The 25,457-nt window shown below is 38.8% G+C and overlaps 2 protein-coding genes across 6 annotated transcripts in view; both read left to right on the forward strand.

Moving 5' to 3' along the window:
* The first annotated feature begins 219 nt into the window (after nucleotides 1–219).
* Nucleotides 220–9,844, forward strand: spi1b (Spi-1 proto-oncogene b). 4 transcript variants are annotated; one of them, XM_085270691.1, is made up of 5 exons: nucleotides 220–601; nucleotides 1,114–1,207; nucleotides 2,469–2,665; nucleotides 5,324–5,474; nucleotides 7,953–9,844. In XM_085270691.1, exons 1-5 carry the CDS (start codon nucleotides 560–562, stop codon nucleotides 8,264–8,266), a joined length of 798 nt encoding a protein of 265 aa, XP_085126817.1. In that variant the 5' UTR covers nucleotides 220–559; the 3' UTR covers nucleotides 8,267–9,844. The 4 variants fall into 4 exon arrangements, with proteins under 4 accessions (XP_085126817.1, XP_085126836.1, XP_085126825.1 ...); XM_085270710.1 differs by having other exon boundaries at nucleotides 2,511–2,665; XM_085270699.1 differs by having other exon boundaries at nucleotides 1,117–1,207.
* A 3,197-nt stretch (nucleotides 9,845–13,041) lies between these two features.
* mybpc3 (myosin binding protein C3) overlaps nucleotides 13,042–25,457 on the forward strand; it is a 33,236-nt gene continuing 20,820 nt past the window's right edge. Inside the window, exons 1-11 of one of the 2 annotated variants that reach the window (XM_085270744.1) lie at nucleotides 13,042–13,196; nucleotides 15,693–15,962; nucleotides 17,913–18,008; nucleotides 19,039–19,116; nucleotides 19,408–19,556; nucleotides 20,027–20,144; nucleotides 20,314–20,362; nucleotides 21,103–21,141; nucleotides 22,693–22,752; nucleotides 23,572–23,595; nucleotides 25,220–25,383. In XM_085270744.1, coding sequence (XP_085126870.1) covers nucleotides 13,172–13,196; nucleotides 15,693–15,962; nucleotides 17,913–18,008; nucleotides 19,039–19,116; nucleotides 19,408–19,556; nucleotides 20,027–20,144; nucleotides 20,314–20,362; nucleotides 21,103–21,141; nucleotides 22,693–22,752; nucleotides 23,572–23,595; nucleotides 25,220–25,383 — 1,072 coding nt within the window. In that variant the 5' untranslated portion in view covers nucleotides 13,042–13,171. The remainder of the gene's footprint in view (nucleotides 13,197–15,692; nucleotides 15,963–17,912; nucleotides 18,009–19,038; nucleotides 19,117–19,407; nucleotides 19,557–20,026; nucleotides 20,145–20,313; nucleotides 20,363–21,102; nucleotides 21,142–22,692; nucleotides 22,753–23,571; nucleotides 23,596–25,219; nucleotides 25,384–25,457) is intronic. The other variant, XM_085270749.1, reaches the window with a different exon arrangement.

The raw sequence follows: 25,457 nt of genomic DNA on the forward strand, positions 1-25,457 counted from the left end.
TACTAGTCCATCTGCTTAAATATGACACATTGTAAAAGCGCAGACATTGACAAAGAGCACAAACAACAACACGTTAAACGCTTGCAAACACTGTTGCCCACATTTATCACCTCACACTTGATGGGGGGAGAAACTGACAGTGAGGAAAGCCCTCGATGATGATTGGCTACCAAGGCATGGGACAGCATATAGACCCTGATAAATGTGAAGTTTCATGGTCTCCCCTGACAAATCATCAAATGGCCAGGAACCTTTTGCAGACACACTCTATTGCTCCCACCCACACTAAATTTACAGAAGTCAAAAGTTCCTTTTTCATTTTACAGTTAAACAGTGGGCCTTGTTTATTTAATTTTATCTGATGCAGTTGAAAGGCCTGTTTGAGCAGTAAGTGTTATAAGCTTGTGCTATACAATAAGAGAGGGAGACATTTTTTGGTTTTCGTTGACTGAGAGGAAATTTTGAAACATTGTGCAATGGTGCCGCAAAAGTTTTGAAAGGTTGAGAGAGCATTTTACCAGCAAAGCATCTGAGAGTCGGTCCTGGATAAGAGGTATCCATGTTCCATCCATACAGAATGGAGAGCTATCTCATTCAGCCTGTAAGTATAATTTCTTTTATTACAAATATCTAAACTCCGAGGAGACTTTCTAGACTTTGAAACTTAAACAGAGCTGACAGACTAGTCCTTTTTTACCGCAGGACTAAACAGAGAAACACTCTTAAGAATGGATGACATACATTTTTTTTAAAAATTAGATGAGTTAATGTGGTTTCTACTACAATTTGAATACAGGGCTTACAAACTCTAAGAGTGTATTATACGATGAGGTACATGAAATTGAAACTCAAAAGTTCTGAGAGTTTCAGAACTGTAGGACAAAGAAGAGAAAAGAAATCGTCATTATTGTAGCAACACTTGAAGCTAATTTAAATGTGTATACATTTACAGGCGACTTAAACGGGTGTTTAAAATGTTACAAATAATTTACAAATCCATTGGATAAAATGCAGATAAGGAATATATTTTCTGCATAGTCCACATACACCATTGACTTAACGCTTTTCATTAATGATATATACATTTTGTTGTTGTTGCTTTTGTTGTTCCAGCAGCACACAGATGAAATTTACGACCCTGAGATCTACAGACATCAAATTCCAGAATATTCATATCCTTATGTCCTAGATCCAGAAAGCCAGGCAGGTGAGTTTTACTTCAACGTTGATTTTTTCTAATCTTTTACTGTTTAAAGAAATTTAATGTAAATTAATGATGAAAAAAAGTTTGGACTGTGAAAATCCACTCGGTGATATTTAAATGTAAATAATTTTAAAATAAAAAACAATGCATGGAGATTGTATTTAAAGATACTGATGTCATTAACTAAACTGTATTTTTAAATATATAAAAAGATTGATATTAAACATATTTTAGTCATCCTTCAAAAAAAAACTTTGGCCATGGCTTAATGTGGTAACGCAGACTTTTCTGGTTTGTTGTACATAAAAAGACTGCAGTGTGTGCAGCTGGAGCACACTGGAACACAGGAAACAGATGCCATTTCTTTTTTGCCGCTATAACTACAGACATAGAACAACTTTCGCCCCATGGGGTTTTGTTAATATAAGAAAGGTGCTTTACTTTCTCTTGTAATCAACTGTTTTGAATGTTGCACTAAAACAAGTTGACACTGGGCTGGCTGTGAAGGCATCACTTGTCATTTTGATGTGCTCTAACCTGGCGTCGAAAGATGTCAAATCTTTATCTACACCCAGAAATGTTTAAATTCATATATACCAATCAAGGTAATAGATATTAATTACTGTTGTAGTGCTAGAGTTGACATGGGACATGCTTTTTTAACTATTTTTGTTTATTAGTGATAAGACTGCACTTTGCATTTAAAATATTTGCATATTTGCAGTGTTAACACTTAAAAAAAAACTTGTACTTTTCAAGCTAGCTTATCTATCTTTTGTTTTTTTTTTCTAAACAACTAAATAAGTTTTAAAAATAAAACAACTAGGGAAAATTTGTAAAAAAGAAAATTGCAAATTAAAGACAGTCAGTGGCTGTGGTAATAATGCTAGTGTGGCAACAAACAGGAAAGAGCTTCATGCTGAATTCTCTTTTATTCATTTCACACTGTTGATGCAAACTCAGGCACTTTCAGAAAGCCAGTTTTCCACTTGTTGTTTGTTTAAATTCTTTAAATATCTCCAAATATGGATTTTCACAGAAATACATTGTGGCTTTTATTATGTCTCCACTGTCATTTGTGCATTTGTACAGACCTTTTTCCGAGTTTAGATTTGTCTAAAAATCTGTCTGAATGGGTTTAATTTCTTTCCATTTTTTCTAATTTCACATGTTACAAATTCTGCGGTAGCAAAATAGTTATTACTGTACAAAAAGAAGAGAAAAGGTTGTGGCCATTATGCTGTTTTTCACCATCTCTATTTAGAACACTGGGACTACCATGCTCACCCTCATGTGCACCCTGCAGAGTTTGAAAACCTCCAAGAGAGCAACTTCACAGAGCTCCAGAATGTGCAGGCTCTCCACCCATCTGGGCTCTTACGACACGACACTCTACGATACGAAGCTGAAAACCTGCTTGATCCAAATCTAGCGGCTCATTCCCATGTGTTACAGCAACCAGTAAGTCCTCAAACCCACAAAACACAAGCAGTCATTAGTAGTCAGAGGCTAAAATGACAGTGATGCTGACTACTAAAGGGAATAATTAAGTGCAAATGAAACTGTTAAAAAGAACAAGTGCTGCCAGCAAGCTTTAAACTGTTGGTCTGCAGTGTGCATTCTTTAAACTAAGGCTTTCAGTGCATCATCATCAACTACTCGAAATGAGTTATTTGAAATCAAACATTTACCCACCAGTGAGTATGATAACACATTAAACTACTTTGATGTTATTTTTTTTTAATCTATTTAAAGCCACTGACATTTACACTATTCAACTGTGCAAGTATGAAGCATAACTATACTCTGCTCTCTGTGGTGGAGTGGAAAAAGCATTCACTAGAAACTGATATCTGTCAGCTGATTAAGCCGATTTTGCTACAGTGCACCATATATTTTTAGTTCTATGCAGACATCTTCAGAATCTACATAATTCGAGGCTGTTATTGAAATCACAGAGAGGATTTCGGGACCTTGAGGCCCTTTAAGGTCCTGTTACAAAAATCAGGAAGTGAATCTTTTGAGTTACAAGAAACACTTTTATTTTAGTGCTTTTTTCTTCTTTCTTCCCAGTGTTAAAGGAAAAATTACTTTGAATAGGCTCTGTAGACTCAGCTAAACTCAAAGTCACATCTGCATGCTTCAAACCTCCAGTTATGAACCAGTGAACTAGAACAGAGATCTCTGGTTTTGGAAAACAGTACGTCTAACCGCTTCAGCGTCGTCAGTTTCAAACCCCATACATTTTGTTGCCTACCTCAGTATGAACTTGTGTTATGCAAGCGTGTGCATGTGTGCCTGTTTTCTTGTATATTCACATGTTTCAAAGGAGAAAAAAACCCACAAAAATTCTACATTCAATCTTCAGCACATGTGAGATCATGTGCATCACAATAAAAAGGACTTGTTTTGATGAAGATCAGAGACTTTCCCCAAATCTTACCATGTATGTACCATGTATAGTGACATTTATGGCTACATGCAAAGTTCATGTTCCCTATTTTAGGTGATGTTAAGTCCAGAGATGTTATAACAATAAACATTTCACTCAGTAGTGTGAAGACGTAAAGTCCTGAAACAAGCAGATACAGCTGACGTGTAGCATAAAAGCATAAGGGATTTTTCATGTTGTAAAACATCTTTTGATTAACCTTAAACTTCACCAAAATACTCACCTCATAAAGAGCAACTTGTGCTTTTGCTGTTAGCAATCACACAAAAAAAACCCTCACAGAGCATGTGTGCCTATAGGTCACATGACGGTTTTCACTTGTTAGCGAGTGAAATTTCCCTTTTAAAAAAACATCTGCCATTTTTTACGAGAGGAAAATGTTTGTGTGCTTGGAAAAAAAAGAGACAGAGCGAGATAAGGTGTTGATACAGAAATTTAAGTGTAACAGGAAAGTACAATGTGAAAACCACTGTTCGCACATGGAAATTCACATTTAGGTATCCGTACCGACCGTTGCCTCAAAAGATGTTATGAATACATTGACAGCTATTGCCTGTCACACGCACAGGAGCATCCACACATCACAGCTCATGCAGAGAGAAACTTTGTTTTACGCTTTCACTTGCAGTGAGAACATCTTAGTGGAAACCCACACTTCACTGTACGTGTTTGATATAGAGTACAGTACAACAGTACCCAACGACCATAGCGAATAGCTGTGCAATGAATTATACTTTTGCCAAGCTTATGCATCGGCATTGTGAAGATGACAATTCTAATGTTGCAGTGAAATGCTATACCGTTAAAAGTGTAATATATTGTGGTCTTGCAGCACTACCCACTCAGGACCTCAGTTTTCATACTTATGGTAGAGCTGTCGGATGGCTTTAGATTTCACGGGCGTTTCTGACAAAGTGGTCACAGAGTGCATTTGAGAGTGGCACCATCATCTCTGTCTGCACTTTATATTAGTAACGTAGTTTAAAACTTTCCAAAAGTCTTTAGCTGTCAAACATGCGGCTTAAAAATGATATTAGAACTAAACCCATGCACACATACATACATGAAATAGATAAATAGATGCATACATACTTAAATAAATAAAACGTGTGAAACTGTGTCTGAAAAAACCAGATAAAGGCTAAATACCATACTTGAAAAAATGTTACATTGCAAGGAAAATTTCTTTTCTCAATTAAAACGGCAGACCTCTTAGGAAATTAAGTACAGCTACAAATACAAATTAAAAGATGGATTACATCATTAAGTTCTGTAGCCCTTGGTAGTTGGATTGGACCACTCTGAACATGGCAGTATCTAAATGTCACATTTAGTTACAGCAGAGTTTAGTTGAACTGCTTTACAAACTGCTCTTTATTGCATCAGCTTGTAGAAAGTACTGTACTGTATACTTTTTTTTTTTTTACCAATAAATGCTAAGTGCAATTTTGCATTCTTTAGCCATCTTTGGTGCTAAACATTATTTAAAATCATTCGCAAGAAGAAGCTCTTTTCTATGAAATGATACATCATTATTTCATTATTATTATTATTGTTTCACTTCAACTCAGGGGAAACCTGGAGATGAAAATAATTTAATAGATAGTCTACAAGTTAAATCATTGCAAACATTTTATTTAAAACTAACTTTGATTTGTATGCTACAGGTAACGTTCTTCCCTCGGACCTTGTATCCACCGCATATATCCCAGCGCAGCTCTGATGAAGAGGACCATGGGGCACGAAGTCCGCCACTGGAGGTGTCTGATGAGGAGTGCTTGAGAGATCGAGTTTCTTATATCCCAACAGGAGAGCTGGGTAAGGAACTAGATTTGCTGTACTCAGTCTGTGGCAGTTAGCATGGATACTTTAGGAAGCACCAACTGTTCTGACCGTGTTCACATTCATAGTCTCACTCTTAAGATTCTCAGGTCGTTGTATATCTAGAAGTTCTACGTCAATACTCTTTCTTTAGGTTCTTGAGTCCTGGAAACTAAAGGAACTTTCTATAATATCTGATCGTGGCTCAAGAGTTGGGAGTTTGCCTTGTAATCGGAAGGTTGCCAGTTCGAGCCCCGGCTTGGACAGTCTCGGTCGTTGTGTCCTTGGGCAAGACACTTCACCCGTTGCCTACTGGTGGTGGTCAGAGGGCCCGGTGGCGCCAGTGTCCGGCAGCCTCGCCTCTGTCAGTGCGCCCCAGGGTGGCTGTGGCTACAATGTAGCTTGCCATCACCAGTGTGTGAATGTGTGCGTGAATGGGTGGATGACTGGATATGTGAAGCGCTTTGGGGTCCTTAGGGACTAGTAAAGCGCTATATAAATACAGGCCATTTACCATTTACCATCTGTATAAACACCATGTGGACGTGGTCCAAGTTCCTCTATGAATGCGTTGACCAAGACAAGGGGCATGTTTATTTGTTGCGTTTTAGGTCATGCATGAATCAGAGGTGCTTCAAGAGTCTCTGTCTGACTTACGGATGAGTTTTGCTTTCTGTGCACTTGGATAGTGGACATTTGTCAATAAGACATGTCAGCTTTGTGTTCTGCTGACAAATTAAATTGCGCTTTTAGGATCAGCTACACGTTGCACAACAACTGCTGGTCTTGCATCTTTTCCGGAAATTGGCCACAAAAAGACAGTGAGGTTTTCTCTTCTGTTATGAATTATCATGAATTTGGTCTCCAAGAATGGAATTCAGTTCAACTCATTCATCCGTCCACCAAGCCTATCACAGCTGTCACTAGGCAAGAGGTGGGGTACTCTGAAAACAGGTCAATTCAGTTCAGTTCGGTTAAAAGTTTCTGTCTCTCTACACTGGATTTTGGAAAACATGCAGTGTGTAGAGTGGGAAAGCTTGCTACCTCGCTGGCCTTCTAATGAGGTATCTACAGAGATCTGTCAGTCTTTGGGGCATTTTTTTCTGCTGTGACCAAGTTCTGTATAAAAGTGGTAGACAGCAGCATGTTTGTTGAATAGGCATTTTTTCCAACACAGCAGGATTGACTCACACACCAGAGTCAGAGTCTCAGTGTGAGTGGACGTTCTGGATCATGTCCAAATCCTTTCACAGTTGACCATTGTTCTCTGGCTTAACCAAAAGTAGTGTGCACTTCCTCTTTTATATTATTTAGGATGTGACAGAACCTGAGTAGTGTCTGGTGCCCAGTGTCAGTAGTACCTGTAGTCAAGTGGCTTATGCTTTATGCAGTGTTTTGTTTTGTTTGGGGGAATTTTTTTCTTTTAAACCAAGCACCGAGGTGAGGATTTCAGTGGAAGTGAATGTGCGTCATACTAAACTGGTACCATGTAAAATGCTCCCCCCCCATCGGCTTTACAGAGTTCCTTTAGTTTTGGATTGTGTATGAGTGGAAGTGAAAGGAGAAAAAAAACAAAAATGCCATATTTCTCTGACTATAGAGACATTTTGTCCAAGGAGTAAATAGTTTGGTCGCATGTGTAATTGTCACCTACACTCCCGATCAGGTGGCTGTAAAAATAACTCTTTTAAACTATAAATTAGATTTTTATTTAATTATTTTGTTAACAAATTAGTCACAATAATCTTAGAGTGCAAACGAATGATTTTTAAATGTCTCAAAAAACTACAGTATGATGATATTAGAAAAAGATATGTGTTGTGTTCCCATATAACATACAGCATGAACAGTGTCTTTATCTTGCTTTTGATGTGTACAGAAGTCAATTGTCCTCAGTTTTGTTGTATGGCTACAGGCAGCCATGTGTAAAGTGATATAAATTAACGAACGACCTCCTGCATCCTTAATGTGACATCTAAGCATTGGTTAACCTACTTCAGATACAGTTAACTGTGCGTCAAGCTAGGTTCATTTCATTACAACAGAATGATTGTGTAAAAAATATGATGAATCATGGACGGCTATATCTGCAGGAAAAACATTTTCCATTGCTTCTAAGAACTTAAAAGCGTTTTCGTGCAAAGTCATTGCAGTGTTGCACTGTACGCCGTGTAACGTTGACACACATAAAACAGATATTGTAAAATCAACTACTGCTCTGCTGAAACAATTTTAGTTCTAATTTTCTCAGTGACCGATCTTTGACTTTGTGTAATTTGTATAAAGTTATACATTTCTTTATTTAATCTTTTATGATTTATATTCACACATACACACACACACACACACACACACACACACACATATATATATATATATATATATATATATATATATAAGATTTTCTAATCTGTAAGTAAAACAAAAAAATTATAATATGTCACTTCTAATGATGCAACTCTCTTGTTTCCAAAGGTAATAAAAAGAAGATCCGCTTGTACCAGTTTCTGTTGGACCTTTTAAGGAACGGCGACATGAAGGACAGTATCTGGTGGGTGGACAGAGATAAAGGGACATTCCAGTTTTCTTCCAAACACAAGGAGGCTCTCGCACACCGCTGGGGAATCCAGAAGGGAAACCGCAAGAAAATGACCTACCAGAAGATGGCTCGTGCTCTGCGCAACTATGGCAAAACCGGAGAGGTGAAAAAGATCAAAAAGAAGCTGACGTACCAGTTTAGTGATGAGGTGCTGGGCAAGAGTCATCTAGACAGAAAAGCATACATATAGGCAGGAGGAATGCTCAAATACTAGCACTGAATAATGAAAAGTATAGATTTAATCAGTCTTCCTGATGAGTACTGCTGCACAGTGTGACCGGGTCTTTGAAGGTACTAGTAAATGCAGCATAAAGCTATGGACCACAATCTTCCTTCTAAGACATGCTGGGGGACCGTTTAATAAGTACAGAAGAATCACCATAGAAAGCTCAGTTTGGCTTGTCTGTCTGAAATATTTGGAAGACAAAATACTCCAAATGATCACAATGAAAATAAAGTCAGGGCCGAACACGGTTATGTGTAACACGCTGTTTGTAAATGTGTATAGATATTTGTGAATGAGTACTTTTGAAAAGGTGTTATTGCTGGTGTTCCTTGTTGAGGTGGCCAGAGTTGGAAGTGAAAGTCATGTGATACCATGGTTTAGAGAGACCTTTGATACACACACCTAACAGACAAAGTCAATATCAGGAACTAGAAAGAATTCCTAATTACAACTACCCTTGGGCCATTTTAGTCAAAATAGCTTTAAAGTGTGCAGTTTATTACAGATTAAAGTTTATTTCAGGCTTAAAGTAATACAGTTTAATGACTTTAGCTCAGTCTCTCAAAAACTGCAGGCAACTCTTGTCTGACGCCTAACTCTTGTGAATGAAATACAGACAAACAACATGTACAAAACAACCATAAAGTTGAACTTCACCTCTTAAACCACAAAAACCACTACCAGCCACGGGGAACAATCATCTACGATCATCAAACTCTACAACATCATTTTCAAACACATTCATAAATCTTTGTTCTTAATTTTTCTTGTAGAATTTCTTTTTTGTCATTTTGGTTTATTGTGTCTTTTTGATAGAAAGTATAATAGTTTTCCTGTGTACGCAACAGAAATGTGAAAAAAAATACATGGCTTTTACATTAAGACTTTAAATCCATGGGTAAACAGATTGAGTGCTTCTTTTCAAAGGTACTAAAGTCAGTCAGATGAACTTTCTGATAAACATTGCATCTCTGAAATGTAAAAGCAAGCTGGGATTATTGTTTTTCAGCTATTTGGAATCTGGAGCAATGAGTTCCAGCAGGTTACGTCTGCTTTTGTTTTGTAGCTTCATATTAAATGTACAAGCAGCAGCTATATGACTCTTTTCTTCGAACTCCTGGTATGAGAGGGATTTGACTTGTTCGCTGCCTGTTTAAAAGCATTAAGGAAAAGAAACAGAGCCCTCTCTTGGGTGGGGTGGATGTAGGCATGTTGACATCCCCCTATGCAGTTTTAAGTGGGGGTGCACACATAGACGTTCATATTCTGTTTGGAAATATCTGATATATTTTCAAAACTAAATTCTGCTTCATGTCATTCAACCACAGCAATGACATTCAACTTCTTTGTCATGTTGAACATGTACAAGTTCTCTTGTAATGTTTTTACTACTGTTTGTATATATTTAAACTGGATTTTTAAAAAATATATTTAAAACAGAATATTAGGTTTCATATCATGGTTTAGAAGACCGTATATGAAACGCTGTATGTTACAATTACAAATCGCATGTACAAAGTTAATAAATTGTCCGTCACCTTATCTGTATTGTGCTTCTTGCAAAGATAATTGTGATGTGATTTGGGCAAACACTGGAGATAAAACACAAAGAAGAAGAAACACAAAGTCTATATAAAGTTGAATTGTGTTAGACACACAGATTAAGTGACATCTCTCATTACAACTGAAAAGATAATCGTTCAACTATGAGGAACTATGAGGTTAATATGGGGCTGGGGAGGTGAAGTCACTTGTCACCAAGTACTTATATCTGCCTGTGTGTACTGACACACCGCAGCCACCAGTTCCCCTGTTCATAGAGGGTATAAAGAACCCACTATGTTGAAAGTTACACAACTACAATTTTTATGTTATATCACTGAGTGGGCAATGTAGTCCTCTGTTCATTTGTTCTCTATTTGCTTTTCATTTTCATAAAACATTTTTTAGCAAACTGTCTAAAGAAGACCTATGAAATGCTCACTGACTTCTCCGTTTCCACACACATCCTTTTTTAACTGAGAAAATAGGAACGAAATTTATTTATCATGTCAGAATCAAGTATGTCAAAGGCAAATTTTGTCATAGATAGATGCTCCTGTATGTGAAATATTAACATATGTAATGTGTTACTGAGGGTAGCAGATTTAAATATGTATAATGTGTGAAATTAGATATTTAGAAACTGTGTTTTATGGCATATTGTATTGACCTTGTACTGTTGAAGCTTCATCGTGGGCCAGAGAAAAACACTTTGAGAGTTATTTTTCATTTAAAGTGCTCAGCGTCTGTGTGTTGGTCTCACAGTTGCATTCTAGTTACGATGGCCATTGGCATTATGGGAGTAGCCAAACTGCAACATTTACTACTGTAATCTGCAATATGTAAATATAAAGTTACCACAGCACCTGGTGTCTCAAGAGCCAACAGCTCCCCACAATGGCTGAGCTATAATTAATATCAATAACATGTAGGCGTTAAAATGTCCTTCAGTCAAATACAGTAATTTAGAGCTCATGCAAGAGAAGAGAACTGTGTACATGAGATGCATAAAAGCACCAGATTAGAGTATAGTACAATATAGTTAGTGTAATATAGTATAAACCTTTTGTAGACACAAATCCCTTTGGGGTGCATCAGGAAGGGCATCTGGTGTGAAAACGTTGCCAAATCAAACATGCATAGCTACACGATGTGGCAACCCTTGTGAATAAACGAGCCGCTGATGGCAGCTTTAGTATAGCATAGACAAAAAAGGTCTGTTAGGAGGTAACAAGAGAGAACGAAAGGCAGAAGTGTGGAGTAACATTTAATTTCAGGACTGTGGCTGTCAAAGAGAGAGCTGGCTGATTCACAAAATCATGGGTTTGAGGCATGCCACACAGGCTGGATGTCAGTAAGAAGAGAAAGAGGACTTCTGGAGTAAGCTGGATGAAGCGGTAGAGAGTGTCCCCGGGGGGAGAGAGTGGTGATTGGAGCAGTCTCCAAAGTTCATGAAAGTGAAGATAACAGAAAGGATTAGGAAGTGTTAGGTTGGTATGATACTGAAGAGACAAATGCAGAACGATAGATAGTAGTGGATTTCGTGAAAAGGATGGAAAAGGCTGTGGTGAAAAGTCTAAGGAGCTTGGAAAGCTTGGTGAAAATGTGCTTCAAGAAGAGGAGGAGCACGGAGTAACATATAAGAATGGAGGTGAAAAGAACAAGTACATGAAACTATTCAAAGGAGGATGTTAACAAAGAAAAAGTGAGATAATCTGAGACACAAGCACAGAGAGGGTATAGATACGGCAAAAACTGAGTTGAAAAGGAAAAGGCTAATTGTGAGTTGTATGTAAGGCTGAACACTAAAGAAGAAGAAGATCAGAGAGGAAGTGTGCTGATGCCAGTTTTCAAGATGATGTACGGAGCTGTAGTAACTGCACAGGGATAAAGTTGAAGAGCCATATCATAAAGATGTAGGAAAGAGTTAGTTTAAGAAGAGAGATGATGATCAGTGAGCAGCAGCATGGCTTAATGCTGAGAAAGAGAAGTATAGATGTAATGTTTACTTTGAGAGTGTTGATGAAGAAGTATAGAAATGGTCAGACGGGGCATCACTGAATGAATCTGCAGAAAGCATTCAGTAGGAAAGAGTAAGCGAGTGGCAAGAGAGGAACTGTAGTACTGCATGAGGAAGTCAGGGGTGGAAGAAAAGTATGTGAGGGTGGTGCAGGGCACCATGAGGATAGTGAGTGAGTAGTGAGGTGTGTAGTAAGAGTGACAGATGGGTTCAAGGTGTGGGTGGAATTACATTACTGAACTATGATGTTTGCAGTTGAGATTTTGATCTGTAGTGGGAGTAAGATGCAGGTGGAAGAGAACCTGGGCAGGTGGAGGTATGCTGTGGAGAAAAGAGGAATAAATGTTTGTAGAAGCAGGACAGGGAGAAAGGTGTAACAGCAATGCTTCGAGGGGTAGAATTATGGTATGATGTATGTGGCATTAACAAAAAGGAGGCAGAGCTGAAGATTTTCATTGAGAGTGACGGGAACAGACAGGATTAGAAATAAGTACATCAGAGGGACAGTTCAGGGTGAGCAGTTTAGAGATGAAGAGACAAGGCTTTGATGGAGGGATAGTGAATATATTCAACACGGCATGTTGAAGATGGAGCTGAAAAGAGGAAGAACACAGTGAAGATTCATGGGTGTAGTTAAGGAGGACATGTTAAGGAGGAAGATGCTAGAGATAGAGTGAAATTGAGGCAGATGATCCACCTCGGTGGCCCCTAAAGGGATCAAGCAACTTTGTATTTGCTCGACAACCTCATGGCTCAGTTGCTGCCAAAAAACAACAAGATTGCCATGCATGTGTGTCCAAGACACAGACCAGTTAAAGACCTTATCCATTAAAAAAAAACAAACAAACTAGAGTTTGTCTCTCTATTTGTAGTTTTAACTCTTAGACATACAGGCTAACAGGAGGCAGAACAGATGTGGGCAGAGCAGACTTTTTTTGGAATCAAAGTGCTAAATATAAACTACTGCGTTACATCTCTTCCCCTCCCTCTCAAGGCCTATCATTCAGCCGAGGTGCTGGAGGAAAGGATGGTTGAAATATAGCCCTTGGTCAGACGTGACCGGTGACAGGCGGTGGGCTGGGAAGTGGGGGCTGGGTCACTGCTGGAATGGGCTGTAGGAGTGGAGTGGTGTCTGCGGACACTGGCTTAGGACTAGCAAAAATGGCACAAGAGGTGGGATGGTTCATGGAAGGAGGGGAGGCATTTTTGGAAAGAGGCCCACTATTAAAGGCAGGGGGTGTTGAGACAGACAGCAGACTGTTTGGGAGCAAAGAGTCACACAATTTGAAGAGAGGAGATTGATCAGGATGCCAGAGCCAGTCAAAAAACCAAGTAAGTGGACATATTCGACTACCTTAGCAAACAAAGATGGAGCAATTTATTTCTCATCTTATTTAATGTTCCTACTGTTCTGTCACATGCCTGCTTTGAGCAAACTAATCCATGAATCAAAAGGTTTGCCATAGATATGAGTTCTCTTAATAACTGTAAACTTTTAGATACACTCTTTATTGTGATATTACCACGTTCTACCTTAATATCTAGTCAGAAGAACAACAATATGGCAAGACATGTGTAAAAAGTACATGTGAGAAAAAGCTGAGATGGGCCACACCCCTCTTAAGCAATGAACCACAACTAAACTGCCTGCCAAATACCTGCATATCATTTTCGTTATAGACGGTGACACAGCCTTTGTTTTTTGTTCATAGTGTTTTTATATGAAAAGTTTTCTAAACAGACTTAAAACATCATTTTAAATATAAAGCTTATTTATTCCCACGCAATGACTTTAACCTGTGTAACTGAGAAATGACATTTGGAAAACATAAAGAAAATGTAGCTCTTCCTTTTGATGATTATTAAATGAAAGGTGGTTCAATATGTTCACTTTGTACAGCTTAAAGATGTGTAATGCAGTTGACCAAGTAAAGTAGCAGTATTCTTCTTCCATCCCCTCAAATTTAAATATATTCCATGGCTTATTAAGGTGCCACAAGTGCCTTTATTAAAATGCTTTATCAGCCATCATGTAGCCAGGAAGGGAAAATCAGAACCTACTACATTCGTGTGCATGCAGTTGTTGTTTCTCATCAGAAAACACTCTGAACTTGAAGCCCTTTTTGGTCTCGTCAGTAGCTCACTTACAAATCTCGCGGCGCAGGTGGAAACATCGTCTGATGTGAAATCGACACTGTCACATTTCCAGCATCACTGCATTCACAAAATGATTCACTGATCCAAAAATGCCCCGCAGGATTCCAACTTGACAAATGACTTTCCACAGTTTTCTTTGCGCTCTTGAGTGGGAAATGAATGGCCGCTTGAGGAGCGAGAAGCCTGACATGTCACATATCCGATGACAAAGAGTGCAGCCCAAATGGCCAAGCTTGTGTGCGTGTGTTAAGACCTTTAGTGTCAAGGACTTGTTCAGGACAAATTGTCTTGAGCCCATAACATTACTGACAATTACTATCAGTACAGTGCGGTCAATAAGATTGTTTTCAGTCAAACATTTAAAGACAAGAATAAATACAGCAACAACATTAAGAAAAGCTGTAATAATATATAAATGAACACATTTGGCTGCAGAAGGTGCATTCAGCTCAATCCTAACCTTTAACACTAATCACTTGTTAATGTGATTGAATTAAACAGAGATTAAACTGTAAATGCCAACATTTAACCCGGTCATCGTGAGATTCAGCTGAAATAATTTGCTAAACATATCCAAAAATAAGGTGAAATTAGGTTTAAAAGACCACTAATCAGCTTTACAATTACTAAAATTCTCTAAAAATAAAACTCAAGGGAGTCTATTTGACCTTAAAGCCAGACAGCAGTATGAAAATTAGAACAGTACAGATGATTGACAACATGACAAGAAGGGCACATTATTCTTCCTCTCCCTTTAAAGTCACAAAAATAGCATCCAGCTAATCCCTCAACTATGATACCTGCAACCCCTGTTGCAGCTTAAGCCTGCCAGCCTCATTTATTAGTCCAGTACATATGCATCCTATATTTAAACTCATACTTGCGGGGCCATCTGTTAACATGTGGAGGGCTTTTTTTTTTCTTTTTTTGGTTTGTGTGTGGTTTGGTGAGGACTCGCTGAAAACTGTCCGCCTGCATTACGCCAGCACAAAGTGTGCGATTCATAACCGTTAAACCATTAAACATGTCAGTCAGTCGTGTCAGTCACGCTCCCTGTTTTTAGGCTTCTTGTAAAGATGACAAACACTTAAGAGTTGCTGAAGAAATTTTTTCAGTCTTTCAGATTAAAAGTGTTTAGCTTGTACACATACAGTACAGCACTGTTAATGCTTGTTCACGTTCCAGAATGTGCTCCGGAATTCATTTTTGTCTTCTAACTTGATGTTTGTGCTCTGACAGGATCTGTGTGGAGTGGCAAAAGGCAAATTTATTGGTTTTCAGTTAGCCCCACCCAGTGTGCTGTGGACTGTACAACATTTTTCACCCTGGGCAGCCATGCTGAGCTCATGACTCTTCTAGCTTTGCTGACATATTCATACTTATTGTTGCCCCCATATGTCTTGTTCTTTCTTCAGAATTTCTTCGGGCATGATCTTTGTTTTTTGAGCAGAGAGAAATTAACCAGATGAAAAAAAGTTTAAATAATGTCAAATCTCACAGATATTTGTCATTTAGTGTTTTTACAGCATGATCAAATTCTAATCACTGAATTGTCGGTGAGATGATGGTATCTGTGTTCACTGCTGGCCTGGCAGCATATGAGCTTTAAAGAAAGAAAGTTAAATTGACACATCAAAGGTTTGCTTTTAATTTCCAACCCACCCTCCCCAGTTTCAGCATTTGCCAGGAAACCAAAGACTCAGGAGGCAGAAGAGGGGTCCTCTGTGATCTTTGAGGCAGAGACTGAAAAGCCAGACGCTAAAGTAAAATGGCAGTGCAACTCAAAGGACATTGCCAGCGACAGCAAATACATTATTGCAGCCGACGGGAACAAGCACTCGCTCACTATAAAAGTTATTACCAAAGAAGACGCCAGTGTCTACGCAGTGATCGCTGGGGGCTCAAAGGTCAAATTTGAATTGAAGGTGGTGTCTCAACCAGGTGGGAGATTGCGATGCTGCTGCTGTGCATTTGAGGTCTCTGTGTGCTCACCTACGGGCTGTAATGTCATCACTGTGCACAAAGCAAAATGGAGCACTCGATGCAGAAAACCACTGAAGCAGTAAATAGTTGACACACTGCATGCACTTGATGTTTCTGCACATTCTGACAGCACCCTCTGACAGTACTCAAAACCAGATCGCTGAAACAGCTTGTATGCTGTGCATTTGAGAGATGTTTGCTTTAAAAGGATCAGTTTGACATTTTGGGGAATGCATCATTTCTTTTCCTGTCGAGAATTAAGTTAGAAGATTGATGAAACTCTCGTATTTGACAGCTAGATTCAAGGTTATAGTCAGCAGACAGCTGGCTTAGCATATAACTCATACTGTATTAAGGGCAGCTACCTTGACTCGGTCCAAAGATTAAAAAAAAACATCAGACCACCTGTGCATGAAAGGGCACCTCTATAGCTCACTGTGAAGTTGCTGGGGAACCAGAAATGACTGTGTCGAACTTTGTCTTGACCTTTTTTAAAAAGAGACATCTATAAAGGTTTAGACCCTCAGAAGTGGCCAATTGTTATGTGGTTAAATGTGTTTTATAGTTGTGCATACAAACTTAGGAGAGGCATTCTTATGGGGCTAGAGTAATCAACTTAAAAACTTGTTTTGTGTTCTGTTGTCTGTCGTCACACTGTGTTTTCCCCAAACATGACATTGTGATTTTTTAACACATCAAAAGATCCTACTGAAACTACATGAGAACCTACGTGGTCCACTAAATCAAAAATAATTGTCCCAGAAGGGACTTGAACACTAGTCAGCTGGCGTAAGGGTCTGTGACATTTGGCTTTGTCGCTATAACTGGAAACAGGCCTTCATGTTGTTTCAGTAAGACTTAAATTGTACATAACAGATGGTGGAGAGAGAGAGAGAAGTCATCCAAGCCAGTGGTCGGATGACTCGTTGTAACGTGACTAGAAATTACACAGCTTCCTTCAGTTAGTTGCATGCCTGTGTCCTGGGGACTGTTGTCTCTAAATACAAATGATATTACAACAGCAAGTTTATTTCCCAAAAAGTCCAGCTCTTCATTTGAGGCTGTGAACACACCTACTCACTCGTTTAACTTCACTCCTTTTGTCCTGTATTTTATCGCACCTGCACAGCACTCTAATGTACATTGAGATGATTGCCAAGTGTGTCACGGAGCAACATTTGTGCTATTGCATTTGTGTTCGTTTATCAGTGTGGCCCTTTGGCTTTAGTAAGATGTAAACAAATGTCAAAGAAAGACAGCGGCCAAAGTGCCCAGTGTGCTATAAGGGACTGGCCACAGCTGTCTGGGGCTCATATCAAAGCCACCTTTACTCTGTTTGCATGACGACCTTGACCCACACCAACGCATTATTTCCTCATGAGTAACCACCACTTGACTGGCACTGAGGAAAGGCATGAGAGGCAGCTGATAACACATGGAAAGTCAGCGGGCCTTTAAAAAATGATAAGATAAAAATATTTTGGTGATGAATGTTGGCCAGATACCTTTGTGGAGATAGGTTAATTGAAAAATCTAAATTGCCCATAGGTGTGAATGCAGGAGTGAATGTGAGTGCGAATAGTTGTCTGTCCCTGTGTGTTGGCCCTGCGACAGACTAGCGACCTGTCCAGGGTGTACTCCGCCTCTCGCCCTATGACAGCTGGGATAGGCTCCAGCGCCCCCCGCGACCCTGAAAATGATAAGCGGAAGCGACTGGATGAATGTTGGCCAGAGAGTTTTTGTTGACAAAACACAAAAATGTTTTCACCTCTCGTATTATTTATGTTGTTTCAAAGACTAAAAACTCACTGTTTGGAGCTGATTCTTTGTTGAGAGGGGAACAGTGAATGGACTAAACGTATGATTGTCGTTTCTCTGTGCCTCTCAAATGTTTCTTGCTATCTTCAGCTGAGGCCCCTGCTGATGGAAAACCAGAACAAGCCCCTTCTCAGCCTGCAGTAGCCCCAGTACAAGAAGAAACTCCTGCCCCAGCACAAGCTGAGGGTAAGTTCATTTTTATCACTCAGTGATTCTTTTGTTCTCTTACCAGCTGTCCATTTTTATAAAATATGCTGTGAAAATCATTCCCCGAATGCTCAAAAATGCCCCCAAATATCCCATAACTGTACATGTGTACTCCACAAAGACTTTGAAAACAGCTGCCATTTGTAAGAAAAGGCATTGCCTGGATGCTATTTTAAGTTTTGCACATGCTATGTTTAAAGAAAAGGTCTCCAAGGTCCTGTAATTCCATGTAGCAGGGTGGATAAATACAGGACCCCTCAGACTTTTTAATGACCTTCTTTTAAAGAGGATTTCACATTTATTTTTACTGTAGTAGAGTAATGTCAGATCAAAAATTGTCATATTCTATTTAACAACAACAGCAGAAAGTTGAATGGGTTATGTCATGTGCCTCTATGTGACAAGTGCATTAAGGAGGCAAATACAGGACACAGGAAATAACCTCAAACAATCAGCAAATCCAAACATTTGCCAGTGAAAAGTTGCCAGAAAACATTAGAATGAACCTCAAAGACAGTGAGCAAGTTTATTCAACAAAGGGCAAAAGGCGACTAAGACAAGACAGATGCAGAGGGATGATTGGGGCAAAGAGGACATACAGCTGAACTGGACAAGACAAGAGATGAGAGACTACCACAATAAAACAGGAAGTAACACAGGCACAACAACAGCCACACACAGAGACTTGACAACCTGACATGAGGAACAATATAGTGACCACAACAGTAACTGAAACTAAAAACCCAAGCGTGAACACGAATTAACATGCACAAAGCTGAAAAACAAAACAATAATAAACAATTTAGGAATGACCCCGAGGATCATAAACAGAACACGAGGGACCGAAATATAAAAAAGATTGGGTCAGCAGCCCAGGACCATGATAGGTTTGCCTTAACTCTCAGAGCTAAGCTAATCATGTGCTATTTTCAACATAATGAAAAACCCAAACATTTTTATAATTGAAGTTTATGCTGTAGCATTGTATTTTAATCCCGTCGGTTTTCAGATGCACATCCTCCAGACACCAGACAGGACCTGACTGGACTCTTCACAGAGAAACCTCAGAGTGGAGAAGTCACTGTAGGTGAGTGGCTTCAAAATACAGGATATAAAATTAAATACATTTAATCCTTAATCTAATCCCACAGAATTAACCAGCTATGTATAGGAAGGGTGGACACACAAAAGCAAAGATACTTGTAATGAAAATACTTAAAAAGTAGAATATTGTATCCTTTTAATAAAAAACAAAAAGAAGCTATATCGCACAATGAATGTAATGTGTATAATGTGCGCTCAGTAAGATGATCATTTGTAGAAAAGGCAAAGATGCCATCAGATATGAGAATCAAATCCAAGCCTTGTTTTCACACAGGTGAAAACATCACTTTTGTGGCTAAAGTGAACGCTGAGTCGCTGCTGAAGAAACCCACGGTCAAATGGTTCAAAGGGAAGTGGATGGACCTTGCCAGCAAGTCTGGAAAACACCTGCAACTGAAGGAGACATATGACCGCAACACCAAGGTGGGCTAATGCTAAAAAGACATCACAACAAGCAACACTAGAAGAAATTTGGAATAACATATGTTAAAAGCTATGCTTCCGTTCAAGGAACACACAAACGCAAGGGCTCATGTTGTTTGTCACTAAAATGACCTTAAGGCTGGAATATGTAGCATTTCACGCTGAAGCAACCGACATGTTTTGCAAGTCCTGCCCTTCTCACTCTCAGTTGGGCAACATCTTGCCTCAGGCATTTATCCTGAAAGCACGACAAACCACAGGCACGCTATCTTCGAGGTAATGACACAGCAGTGACACATCTAACCTGTTCGGAAACCCAGAACTTCAGGGAAACTTAGAGATTTCAAAGGAAAGGAGGCAGGGAAAATCAGCAGACACCTTCCTAAAAACATCCCACATACACACAGCAAAACACATTATATCTCCAAACACATTAAATCTCACATCTCTTTGCACACATGTGATTGCAGGTCTACACATTTGAGATGCACATCATTGCTGCCAAGGCTAACTTTGCTGGAGGTTATAGATGTGAGGTTTCATCCAAGGATAAGTTTGACAGCTGCAACTTTGACCTCACTGTTCATGGTGAGTGTCCTTATTTTATTAATGTGACCCTCTTTTTATAATACATACACACACACACACACACACACACACACACACACACACACACACACACACACACACACAAACATATATATATACATGTATACATGCACCACAGTGATTTATGGTATTGGACACTTTCTTTCAGAGGCTCGTGCTCCAGAGGGCCTGGATATAAGAGCAGCTTTCAGACGCACGTAAGTTTTATTTAAAAAAATTAAATTAAATAATAATATATGTCATTCCAAGAATAAACAAAGTGATGTGACATTTTTAAAAAGATTTTAAAAAGTAAATTGTTTATATGAGTTGTTCATTGAGAGTTTAACTTCCTCATCCCATTTCTTTAATGTCACAGCTATAAAATTCACATTCCCTTTATAAAACTATTTATAATCCAGTAATCAGTCACACTTTTTCTTCAATTTTGTATTACCAGGCTGACTATATTTTAATAAAAGTGAAATATTGTCATATGTGAAGGGTACATTTTGATACATTTTTTGTGATCTGTTTTCTGTAATCTCGTTTTATAATCAGAAAACCATTTTATTTTGGATTTGTTTCATATGAACAAACCAGTTTTTGCCCTCTGTAGAAAAATACAGAATATTTCTAAACAGTCTAAAGATGGCTATTTAAAGGAAGGACTGAATTATTTCATTAGATGAGCTGGATTAATTACTTCTGCATGTTTTCGGTAGATAACAGAAACACTGAAAACCACTTAAGTACCCATAGGCAGATATATTTTTGCACATGCTTTAAATCAGAGTCAATGGGGAACAAAACTGCAGCCATCACTTTGCCGTCAGCTTTGTGTATGATAGCGAGGACTCAGTACATTATAAAGTCAATGCACAAGTACAGTTGCTAATAAACTGCAGTGGATTATTGCTGTCTGTGAAAAATAACTGTGGAAATGCTAACCTGTCAGGAGTGAAGGCGGTAAGAAGAGAAGTGGACCAGGAGCAAGGTAGTAAAAGTGTTTGTTGCAGCAATTGAGGCCTGTATTCAAACTCTGAGGACTTTGTTAAAGAACAGAGAAATCAGGATGCAGATCAGAGACTCCTCTCTCTTCTGCAGCCTGCCTTTTCTCTGCCAAACAAACCCAGTGTTGTGAATGATACGGCCTCCCTTTTGCAGATTTTTGAGAACGACAACAGAAGGAAGACCTTGAGAGAGAGCTAAGTGTGGGACTCAAATTCAAAATCCAGAATGCAACTGCTAATTATAGCTGCGATTGTGTTAATCTTCGGCTCTCCATATGTGGAGATTTGAGCTATTAAACTGTTAAGTGACATGCCGCTAGTTGCATCTGTCAGCTCCCTCTGATCTCCTCCTGGGTCTTCATCAAAACACCAAAGCCAGCTGCACAAACAGCTACATGGCAGAGTGAAATTGGACGGTGGTTTGATCATACTGAAAGTGCAGGATGTGCTAAGACACAGGCTTTTCAGTAGCCGAGCTCTTCCATAAGGGGTTGCCACACAGAGGAAGTGCAGCTATGGTGTGTTGTAACTCCACCGCATAAACCAGAGACTCACCTTCTAATCCTGCTGCCGGGTCACAGGCAGGAGACAAATACACAGTCACGTCTACTGTGCCCTTGTTTTTATCTGTTATCCCACTCATGAGCAGCAAACAGAGCCTATACCGTACGGTAACTTGTGTTTGCTTTAACCTTCAGTGTTTTGCTTTGTTCTTGCGTGAATGAATGCTGCTGCTCATGGCTTGAAGAACAGTTCTATAGTTTTGGGAAATACAACTTTTTGACTTTGTTTCCAGAAATGAAGTAAAGTTATCCTAATGTAACAAGAATGGAAGGAGATGTAAACGGCTTGCCTCGATGCCTTAGGCATGACTGGCTTTGCTGTTTTGCTCTTTGTTAAAAGATGCTGGTATAAGACAGATACAGCCATTCCGCAAAAACAAGAACACCATCTTGTGTAATTTCTAAACTTCCATGCAGTAAACTATTTGAGTTTCAGCAGGGATTATAGTCACATTCAGATGCACACTGGCAGCTGTGGGCACCACAGTTGAGCAGTTATTCCTGTTAAACTTTTCCAAGTCTGCTTCGAGTCCGGCTGGACTCATGAAGCCGGTATGCAGTATTTGTGGAGCTTTGTGGATAAGTTTCCACCTACAATAACTGGACCAAACAGACCCCGACCCCCCTGACTACACCAGCATAAATAAATGTGTATTTCCCAAAATGAAAGCTGCTTCCTTAAACATGGCAACATCTGTCTTTCCAGACAAAAACATCTGCCTGCACTTCACATCTTTCCATTTGTTTTCTTTTAGTTTCGGCGTGTCCAATCCAGTTTTTTTTCTTCCAACATTTTGATATGCAAGTCTCTCCCTTGCATATTCGAGTAAACAGGAAATGATTTACCGAGTCTGGGAATGTGGATTTGTTTTATTTAAAATAGACTATTTCTGTTTAGTAATAACATTTACTTATTGAAGAAATGAGAAAAAGGTAACCTACTGGGTTGTTGATATTTTCTGATTCCTGCAGTAGCACAGACGGAAATGATGACTCAGGAGAGCTGGACTTCAGTACTCTATTAAAAAAGAGGTAAGCAATTACAAACTAATAAACAAAAAAATTCTAATTATTTATAGTCTTTCAGCTTTTGTTGTTGTTTTTTTTGGGGGGGGTTGCCCTTTATAATCTAAAACTCTCACGCTTTCATTCCTTCTGGATCTCCTTGCATCTTCAGAGAGTAAGCTACTTCTGCATTTGCAAACTAAAAGTTGGAATGATCACGGATCTGCAACCAAATAAGCCTGAACACAAACTAACAATGCACAGTGATAATTTAAGGTGGCATGATGTGTTCATTATTTCCGAGCTTATACATTTGTCTGTCACGCAGAATAGAAAAAAGTGTTACCATTTTTTAAACGTATACACATGATTTTCCATCACATAACATCCTGAGTCACTTTGTCAGATCCCATTGTTTTTCCTGACACTTTAAATAAATCCCCTGCTCACCACTGTCACAGCCCCGAAGATCATTTCACTCAGTCTATAATAAGTCTGACAATACTTCCACCTCCGTGCACCTACATTTTTCTTTGAAAGTCTTCGGGGTTAACACATGTCACATCCCTAAAATCCGCATATATGCCTCACTATGAGCAAACCCTGTGTTAAAATCCTAACAATGCATGCTTTGTTAGCATATGAGTCATTTTTGACTGACGTTGTGACTCAGGTTTAGCGTGTGCACGATTGCTTCAGTGCATTTTAACCATTGTAATGATATTTAATGTGCTTTAAAAGCATATTTCTAATTTGCTGATTGCATTGCTTTTGAAATGCTGTGTTTTAACTTTTCTGGTTTGTTTTGCCATATTTGCCTCTTGGGTTCTACCTCTGAATGAGCAGCAGTTTCTTAAAACCCTCAAATCGGTAAGAAACTGCTGACACGTTGTCTGAATGTCACTGGGAAACTTCTTGTTGTTCTGTGTTACGTGTTTTTTTTCCCCCATGACAGCAAACATTTGACTGCAATAATTAATAGTAACGCTGAAATCACGATCATTCTTAGCTGATTAAGTGCTGCTAGTCTATTACAGAAGCATAAGCAAGAGTCAGTCATTTTGACAGTATATAAAACAAATGCATAATAATTCCCCATTACATGATGCACAGAGCAGGCAGACAGAGTTAAACAAAACTTTACTCAGGAGGCAGTCTCACACCAAACAAGACATCAGCAGCAAGTAAGCAACAAGGAAACAGATGACAGGTACACAGAGGTACACAAGCAGTGTGCACAGCTTAGATCCAAGGTATGAAAAGGAGACATTCTCATTTGTAGTGAAACTGCTCTAAAGAAAAAGAAAATGCACATTTTATCTTATTTTGATACAAATATGTTGATATTAATGTTTAATGGGGATCATATTTGCTAGGGAAATTTAAGCATCTCATAGTTTTTCACATCTATAACTTTTATTAACAGTGACACTCTCATATGGAAGGTGAGCAGCGCAACTGGACTGTATAAAAGTAATGAATTTCAGGCCTCAATTATGGTGCAAGGGAAAGCTGTTTTCTCTATTTCTTTTATCTATATTATTTCTGCCTCTTTTCTGGCAGCCAGTTCTTTATTTAATGGGGTTAGGCAAGTAGTTTAGGTGCCTAAACATAACCAAATAAATAAATAAGTTCACATAAAATTTTAAAAAGTAAAAAAAGAAGAAGAAGAAATACAAAGTAGGTATATATGGAAATATAGTACTACAAGTAAGTCAAACTCTTGCCATGCCTTCACCACCACTTTAACCTTTTTTTCAATCATCAAGTTTTTTGTTGTCTTCACTACCAAATGTAATTTAGTAGCGAAGATAATACATTGTTATGAAGCAGGGTACAGGGCTGTGGTTCAGGAGGTAGAGCAAGTCATCGACTAACTGGAAGGTTAGTCATAAAATCCCTGGCTGCTCAAGTTTGATATTGAACCCTGAGTTGAAGAATGAACATGAGAGAGAAAGCATTTAGGCGAGGGGAAAAAATGCTCGTTTAAATGTGTCTGTAAATGAGACATATTGTACAATGCACTTTGAATGCCTAAGTAGGACAAAAAAGTGCTCTATGAGAAACTGTCCATTAACAGCAGCACAAAAAATGTGCATGGGGAGCTTCATAGAAAGCCTTTCTCAGGTGGCTCAGTAATTTTGTTCATGTAGTTTGTAATACTCCTAAATTCTTGAAATTAGCTTTACAATAACTACAAAATGAGATCAAGCCCATAATGACACAACAGGAGATTACAAAACACAATCGATATCGATCTGTTTAAGCTAATCGTTAGCTACAAGTCTGTAAACAATCTACTAAAATGACTCTTGAGCGGTTGCTTGTTAGTTTTTCAGTATCGAATAATGAACTGATGCATGCGATATCAATGAATCTGACTGTGTCAGTTTTGCCAGTGTGTTACAGTGACTGTCCCTGTTTTAACAGCCTGCTTCTTTTCACTTATTTGTGTCACTCGAGTGGTTTTAACATCTCTGTCTTTGTGTGTTAGAACCGTGCAGGTGCACACAGAGACCGATGTGGATGTGTGGAACATCCTCAGCCAGGCTCCTCCTACTGAATATGAAAAGATTGCTTTTCAGTACGGAATCACCGACCTGAGGGGCATGCTCAAGAGGCTGAAGAAGATGAAGAAAGATGAAAAGAAAAGTGAAGGTTGGTGCACTGAGATAGTAGCAAAACTAACACAATTTAAATGAATACCTAACAGAGACTGATTATTTTATTTT

Source organism: Mchenga conophoros, linkage group LG1 (genome assembly GCF_057382185.1).
Source record: "Mchenga conophoros isolate Kocher_MC1m ecotype Shallow Benthic linkage group LG1, M_conophoros_male_GT1.1, whole genome shotgun sequence".
Classification (NCBI taxonomy): domain Eukaryota; kingdom Metazoa; phylum Chordata; class Actinopteri; order Cichliformes; family Cichlidae; genus Mchenga; species Mchenga conophoros.

Coding starts and splice junctions, on each gene's coding strand:
- spi1b (XM_085270691.1), top strand. CDS start 560: ATGTTCCATCCATACAGAATGGAGAGCTATCTCATTCAGCCT. Junction 1,208..2,468: donor AGATCCAGAAAGCCAGGCAG/GTGAGTTTTACT, acceptor ATCTCTATTTAG/AACACTGGGACTACCATGCT. Junction 5,475..7,952: donor TATCCCAACAGGAGAGCTGG/GTAAGGAACTAG, acceptor TTGTTTCCAAAG/GTAATAAAAAGAAGATCCGC.